Raw genomic sequence first — 8,427 nt, forward strand, 5'->3', positions numbered from 1 at the left:
ACCACTCAGCTTGGTGTCATCAGCAAACTTGCTGAGGGTGCACTTGATTCTGTCTGGGAATGTGCATGTTCTTTTGCAGTGTTAATATATAAAGTTAGAAATAATAAATTTTTAGAGTTTTGCCTCCCTATTAAATTGACAGTTTAGTTGTTTGTTTTGTTCTTTTAAACAGTTCAACTTAATGCAGTCATATATATAATGTGAACGTAATGATCCTGGCAACAGGTTAATTAATAGATGTTAATAAAAATCTATTCATATTCTGTCAAACCATACAGTCAACAGTTTACTTCAACTCCTGTTTGTTTACGATTTCTGAAAGAGCAAATGAATATGTATTTAAATTTGGGAAAAAAAACTGCATTATATTTATCTCAACCTGAGTTTTCATTTCGTTAGTACTTCAAATACTTTGATTTCTGTTGGTGTATGTTTTTTGTAAATGGAACTTCTTGCAACTTTTTTTATGGGTACAAATTACTCAGTAGCTGCTAAATGTTAAACATGTTGTGAAACTGTTAGGTTGCTGTGATTTAAGTAGAGGAAGAAATGGGGGATTTGTAGGTGTGCTTGTGCTCTTTAACTGAATGAATGTTTTTCATTTACATTTAATCTTAGGATTGTCATTGTCTGCTTGACATCGCTCCTCATGCCATCGAACGGCTCCACAGTGTTCATATCTACCCTATTGTAATTTTTATTCGCTACAAAAATGCTAAACAAATCAAGTAAGTCTGTGAGGGATGTAGTTCTGTGATGTTTATTTTAACTTAAAGTAATTTTGAGTCTTTGTTATTTCTTTCATACTAGTTATCTTAAATTATATCAAATGCAGAAATTAATCCTCACAAAAGCCACCTGTGAAGCACATGATCTTGATTTTATTTCGATTGCATTACAATTAAGTGAATCGTTCAAAGAAATCAAACAACTTATAACAAACTCTGTGTACTCAAGGAGGTATTCAGGTCCTCAGTCACACTACTGCACTAAGCCATAAGATAGATATGGTTATGATTCATGATAATATTGGGGATTAAATGAAGAGCTTCATCCTTCTCAGTGGGGCCAGGTGTGAGGATGCACTGAGTTTCCTCTCCTACAATTTGGACAACTGACCCTTAACCTTGACTTTACCACCTTCGTCTCCAGTAAAAACAGCAATGGAAGTCACCCTTTTTCACAGAGTGAGTGTACTGTGATCTTGTCAGGCAGTGCTCCTTAAGTAATTTGGAATTTCTTTCTTAAATATAGCCAGGAACAGAATCTGGGAGTTAAAAACCCCAGTCTTTCCCCTGATATTTTAGGAAGCATTTGTACCTTTTGACAGAAGTGAAAAAAGGGACGTAATCTCCCTACATAAGTATTAAGAAGCAGTTTTGTTTTACTTCTACTGTCTTCATTTTGAAAGTTGAAGACTAATATTCTTGATCTTTAGGTAAATATGAGGACTGTTTAATAAAGAAGATAAGTATCACTGTTTTCAAATGTGAGCAAGACGTAAAGTTTTGTGGTGTATTTCATTAGGATTGTGGGATGATATGGAATGATAAATGAAGCTGTCATATCATGATACCTTGAGCCTGTTTGAAAATGGAGTGTTGAGCTTTGAAGCTTTTTTTTTTCTTTCTTTTTTCTTTTTTAAGTGGCAGGACGCAAAGCTTTCTAACAGCTTTCAAGTAAGATGAACTGGCACTTGCCTCTGCCTGTTCTGGACAGCAAAGGTCTTTTTGAAAAGCCTTTTTTGTTTAACACAACTTCTATCAGCTTTCTGCGTATTTTTTTTTTCTCTCCATCTCCAGATTGCGTAATTTCACAATCCCTCACAGCACTGAAGCTAACTAAGTTGTAATTATTTTTCTTTATAAAATAAATTTTTCTTTATTTCTTATTTTTATAAGGAACAATGGTTATTTTGGATCAGGACATTCTATATGACTTTACTAGTTGATTATAAACTTTGCCTCCTTTTAAACAGAATCCCCTACTGGGAAATCAAAACCTTATTCAAAGAAGAGTACTACAAGCTTTGATCTAAATGAAGGTTTTTTGCCAATTATCCATATGTTTTTTTCTTATTTTATTCACAACAGGTTTATATAACACTGACCTCATCAATGTGTCTTATGTAAGGTGACAGAGAAATAGACACAAATGAGGAGAATATTCACTTACTTTCCATTAGCACAGTGTTTTAGTCTGTATTTTAGGCCCTTTAAATGAGCAGTACTGTGGTTCTAATTCTGTGTATGGAGCACTAGTGTTCTTTCTCCTTCAGCTTGTACCCAATTTCAGAGATGTAAGGAAGACTCTTGCTCTTTTACAGCAAATAAAAATCTGTAGAACAGAAATGATTCTCACGCCTGTGTCAATACTGCTGAACCACAGTAGATGGCAGTCTGTTCACAGCATTATGGTTGCAAATTAATTGGTTTCTCACATTCACCAAACTAAAGGAAATTATATATTTCAAGTTAAATTAAAAAAAAATAATAATAATCTTTTTCTTTCTATCTCTTTGTTCCTTTCTTCTTTTTTTGCAGAGAGCAAAAAGACCCAATATTCTTGAGGGACAAAGTTACACAAAAACATTCCAAAGAACAGTTTGAGACAGCTCAAAAAATAGAACAAGAATATAGCAAGTACTTTACAGGTTGGTATCTAATCAGCGTTTCACTAGAAACACTGTGGCAATTTATTCACTTTACACTGTAATTTGAAATATGTTATTTGATTCAAGGGGTTAGTTGGTTGGTTGTTGTTATTTTTTCATCCTACTTTCGTATTTGGCAACCTCATGCTCTGGTGTTTCATTTTAAAGGAAGAGAAAATCTCTAGATACAAGTGCTGTCCTTTGCTTTTTCATGTTTTGGTTTTAGGAGATTATGAATTTTGTATTTGAAGGAGAATCTGAGCATATTTTATTACAAGCCCAGACTACCAAAACTGCAGCAAAGATAATTTGATAATGTTGTTAGCTTTATTACATATAAGGAATAATTTGTTCTGTAGTTGTGTTAAAAGAAAAACAAACTAATGAACAAAAAGTGCACTGTAATTTGAAATAATTGAACTTCAAAGGCCTTTTTAAACACTTCTAGATTGTAACTCAAATCTTGGATTGAAGCTAATATTTCTCCAGGGAAATGCTGCTATGTTCATAAATTGCCTATGCTTGTTTCAGACTATTTTCTTTTGGTTCTCTGTACATTCAAAAGAGTAATGGTGAAATCCTATCCATTTTAACATGAATGGCAACACAACTTAAAATGAAAAAAAAATAAAACAACAGCCCCAAACCAAACAGAACCCAACCTTAGGCCCTCAAAACAATGGGATTGTATTCGAAATATACCTGCCAAGCGCAGGGGACTGGAAGGTGGAAGGATACATTTAGTATAGAGCTATCATGATGTACCCTAAGACAAATATTAATCTTAATGATATCACATATTATCTTCTGCTAATTGTTACGGCATTCATTGTGTTATAATCTCACTCTGATAGTGAAAGTGGACTCACTTAAACAAGGTGCTTCATGTACCTTCTCATGTACTTAAACAAGGTGCTTCGTGTACCTTCTCACGTGGCTTGTGGGAAGGGCCTCCCTCTGTTAGTACCAAGTATAGCAGTCTCCAGCTGTCATCAGCTATTCCAGATGATGCTAGTCAGATAGGATTGCTGTTCAAACTGCACTGATGTGTAAGCTTGTTGAAATCATAATTTGGTACATAAGATAAGTTAAGCATATTAGGTCCAGTAGCTTCCTTATGAAGCTATATGGGATACTCTGCAGCCTAAACTCTGTGACTACTTTAAGTGCTGCCCTGGTTTTTTTTTTTGGCTAATGAATCATTTGAGCTGGCTTTGTTTCCTGTACCAAATTATAAGCACAATTTGTAATCTAGGTTGTTCCTAAATGCCATTAATCACCTTTCACAGGCTTTGTTTCTTTGCTGCATTCTGTATCCAAATTTATATGACATCAATACCTGCAGTGTATACTGCAGTTACTTATTTTTTTTTTACACAAATTAAATTTTGTCTTCTCAAAACTGGAAATTACACCTCAAGCTCTGTAGACTTCTGTATGCTTTCAGCATTAATGTTAGGCCAGATGTTTTACTGATGTATTTTTCAAGTCATGAAGTTTTTCACTTTTTAAGTCTTAAGGGTTCCACATTTTTCCCTTCTGTGTTAGTGTTGGCATTTTACTTCTTATAATTGGTATCTTTAGCAAGGGCAGAATGCAGAGTGTTCTTTGTTTACCTCTTGAATCGGTCTTCAGGGAATTGCTTGCTATTGGTCTTGTGTTCTTTGAGTATAATTGTTAGTAAGAGTTGAGGTAGCAATCACAGCTGTTTTATTTTGCTCTGCATTCTGTAAGCTGCCTCATAATTTGTTTCTAATATTTGCAAATAGTGCCTAGTTGCTACAGCTATAGTCTCTATGTATATTACCACATAAATTCAAAACTTGTAGCACCACATGCTGAACAGAGAAAGGTTATTATATAGTATGTTCTGACCGTTTTTAGACTTAAACTGCCACCTGATGCCTCTGAAAATAGTATATGGAAGACTAACAAAGCAGTTGTCTTAGTTGATTATAGCCATCAATTCTACTGCTTCCCTGGGCTATTTCAACAGCTAGCAGAAGGGACTGTGTACTGACATTTGACTCCCTGCTCTGTTTATTCTTCTCCCTGTTATAATACTCATGCATCTGGAAAATATTGAATTGAGTAAATTAATTCTGATCTGTTGATAAACACCATGAAAATGCCCAAGTCTCCTCTTTGTACTTAGTCATAACTAATTTTTTTTTTTGGGTGGGGGAAATCTTTTTCTCCAGGTATTGTCCAGGGAGGAGCCCTTTCAAGCATTTGCACTCAGATTATGACAACTGTCGATCAAGAACAAAACAAAGTCCTGTGGATCCCAGCTGGCCCACTGTAGATTTATTTTTGCTGTGAAACTGCTTTGCAGGTGTAAATAACCAACTAACTTTCTATTCAATGGACTCTGCCTGTTTCTGTCTTTATAAAGATGTAAGTAAGTGATTTCTGTTTCACGAAGGGGAACGATAACACTGAGCACAAGAAGAACCAACAAGGCATTTGGGAAGGGTAGATCACTTCACCGAGCTTGTCTCTTCCGCTGTACATGTGACAGGTTGGCATGTGGGTTACAACCTGTGTGGACTTGTCCATAAATAATGAATTTAGCAATGCTGCAAAACCCTGTAGAACAACAAGTTTACAAAAACCTTTTCAAAAGTATTTGGTTGTTGCTGTTTACTTGAATGTCTTTTTTTTGTTGTTTTTGTTTTGTTTTATAACTCTGTGTCCTTTCACAAAATGAGGTAACTCTCCAAAACAGAGTGAAATTCTGAATATGAGTGAATGGTTTATGCACATGACTCTTACCTGCAGTTTTTACCATTTCTAAGCACATTGACTTGACAACCAGATAATACCGGATTTTATCGGTACGTCTTAGGAGTAAGTTCAGAAGGAAGTACACTCTTTTACAGGGCAGACCACTGTTTGTATTATGTCAACACTTGTCTGTCAAAGACATTGTTTCTTGTCATATGCATGAATCTGATATTTAAGTGTCATAATATAACTGAACAATCCAAACTTATTGTGTGTTGAGAAATAACAATTTTTGGTTGTTGGGCCTGGATAAATGCAGGTGGGCAAGAGTCATAAGCTAGGCCTAGCATGCTGTGTTCTGTCACTTTCAGATACTGTAAATATGGAAAGCTTACGTCGGTGCAATTTTGCAGGGTAATTCTGAAGCTTTGTATTTCAGTGTGTAGCATTCACATAGATTGTTTTTTATTTAAGAGCAGCCACAGGTTTAGGGCTTTGATTGAAAGCCTTTAGAAAGGTACTGAATTGTTAATGTTTTCACTGTAAAAAGTAAGTGATTGTTTAGTTTTGATTGCAATACTTACTTACTGTACCAAACTTCATTGTATCAGTTTTCCTTTTTTTTTTTGTCACTTCTGACTCTGTGTTCCTAACACAGGTTTTTTTACCTGTCTCTTCTGTCTCTTGTGCCATGTTTTTTGGGTACTGTATTTTAATTGTTTTTAAAATATAATTTGAGTAGAACTGCTTTTCAGTCGTTGTTCCTAACATTTCATTGTTGTAGGGGTTTCTAGTTTTACACTACAACCTACAGTTTTGTTTGTTTGCAGCTTGTTTAAATAAAAAAAGGGATTCTTCTTGCACAGGTCTTCAAAGAAAGATTTGATCCTACATTTAAATTCTATTTTGCAGATGCTATTTTATAGTTCAAAATACTATATATAGTTACATACTATATAGAGAGTATTTTTGAACTGTAATACATACAATATATATATATACAGTATTATTTTATTTACTATTCTACTACATTGTTGTAATACTGTGTATATATATAAATGAAATAGAGGATGGTATGCATGTATTTGTCATGGTGAGGGACAGCAGTTATTTTTCAGTTATTTCATTTTTGTTTCTTTGTTTTTTAAAGTTTGAGGTCAGAGTAGACTTCGGTGGTACAACTGAAACAGACAGGTACTGTTCTGACATGATTTTTCTGTACTAAAAATGTCACTTTGTATCAAAAAAAGTTAAAGAAACTGATTACTAAATAAAGGTCAATTTCTATAACTTGACTTAGTTGAGTCTCAAAATACATTTTATTTTTTGCCTAAAGTTGTATATAAGTTTGTGTCCATCTTGAAAGAAACAAATTTTGGTTTAGTGTTTTTTTGCCCAGCCTTGTGTATGCGAAAGACTTTTAAAAACTGCTGGAGGCAAGAAAGGAGATTTTATGTTAGCGTATTTTTAACTTTCTCTGGCCAAGTGGTATGTAAGGATTTCAAACAGATATTTCGTTTCCTATTTGTTTCCTGCAAATGCAGGACTTAATGGGAGAATAAATATATCACTGTTACTTTCAAGATTTGTATCCCTGAGAATTCCTACCTTAAGTTCAGGTAAAATCTGAAAGGTGAAGCATTTATTAATATTTAAAAAGTATGTAGAATTTCATGTGTCAGTCTTTATGCTTCGGAGACACCAACCTGTTCTGTTAATAGTTATCTTGAAGTTCAGGAAAAGTTATTATTGTACATTTTTCTGCTTCATCAGTTGCTTTATTCTCAAATGCTAAATGATCAGCTTGAGCAGGAAACAGACTGCAAGATGGTCAGCAACCTAAATACCTCTAACTGGCCTTCAGTTGTGAGACAGGACATGTTCCTTATCTGCATTTCTTCAGGAAACAAACAAAAAAACAAAAACACTCCCTCCAAAAAAAGCTGCCAGCAAAACCACCATGGCACCACCTTCAAACAGAGGACAAAAATTAAATGAGGATAGGCAGATTTTGGCAGGTCAGTCAGTAAAGCCATGCCATGCATGCCTACTGATCACAAGGAAGTAGAGTTGAAGGCTTGGTTAAACATGAGTAAGGTTCCTTTATCTCTCATTGAGTTATTTGTCACACTATTTGATTTTTTAATACTATATGATGGACCTAGATTTGAACATTGTTTTCAAAATAAGAACTTTATCCAGGTGTTTAAATAAGAATATAGCTCTGTGACTGTTTTGACAACGCTTTAAAGGCAATGTAGTTAGAGAACAAAATCTGCAGTATGTCCCCTTTTGCTTGTAACTTTTTACTTTATTTCCTATAGCTAAACTGTGGCATAAAATGGCTGAATACAATCCATCTCACCTGTATTGTGTGTTGTTAATATATCGACAAGTATTTTTCTGCTTGCTTACAAGCCTCTGCATTGCAAACCGTGATCAGAATAGTAGGGCAAGGGTTTGCTAGACACAGACTTAGTCTGGCAGCTGCCAACCCTTCTACATCAGACGTGGGTCCTTTTTCAGTCTCTGATACATTTGTTTCCTGATCCTTTTCAGCAGATGCCAGTCATTGTGCTCAACAGTCTTGACCAGCTTTCCTAGACGCATCTCAGAGGGATGTATTCATGGCTGAAGTACAGTCTTCTGATCTTTTCCAGAATTATATTTAAGGCTGCATGTGATCTCTTAAGATTTCACTTCCATTTCACAATAGACAGTTTATTTTGAAACAAGCTGACAGTGGAAAAAATGTGCACTGGTTTGGAAACGAAAGAGATTGCTGTGAAATATAGAAATATTCAGCAGGGCAGACTTTGGTGTTGTTGAATGCCTAGTGAAGGTCCCAGGCCTGCAGCAGGAACTCAGCAGTACAGAAATGGTGCTTGGTCTCTTCTTGAAAATTTTGTTACTTGTCAACATAAAGTTTGGGGTTTATTTAATCATTTGATCGCTTTTAAAGAGGGCTATTTTTGTTTACTTTTTTTCTGCTGGCCTCTGGTCTCTGCCGTTTTACTTAAAAAATGCCTCTGTGTTTTTCCCTAAAA

General features: G+C 34.9%; 1 protein-coding gene across 2 annotated transcripts in view; it reads left to right on the forward strand.

Annotated features, from left to right (window-relative positions):
• DLG5 (discs large MAGUK scaffold protein 5) overlaps positions 1 to 7,739 on the forward strand; it is a 62,884-nt gene extending 55,145 nt beyond the window's left edge. For both annotated transcript variants that reach the window (XM_031554412.1, XM_010714346.3), the window contains exons 30-32: positions 619 to 728; positions 2,544 to 2,653; positions 4,855 to 7,739. In XM_031554412.1, the coding sequence (XP_031410272.1) occupies positions 619 to 728; positions 2,544 to 2,653; positions 4,855 to 4,958 (324 nt within the window). In that variant the 3' untranslated portion in view covers positions 4,959 to 7,739. The remainder of the gene's footprint in view (positions 1 to 618; positions 729 to 2,543; positions 2,654 to 4,854) is intronic.
• Positions 7,740 to 8,427: the final 688 nt, after the last annotated feature.

Source organism: Meleagris gallopavo, chromosome 8, assembly GCF_000146605.3.
Source record: "Meleagris gallopavo isolate NT-WF06-2002-E0010 breed Aviagen turkey brand Nicholas breeding stock chromosome 8, Turkey_5.1, whole genome shotgun sequence".
Taxonomy (NCBI): Eukaryota; Metazoa; Chordata; class Aves; order Galliformes; family Phasianidae; genus Meleagris; species Meleagris gallopavo.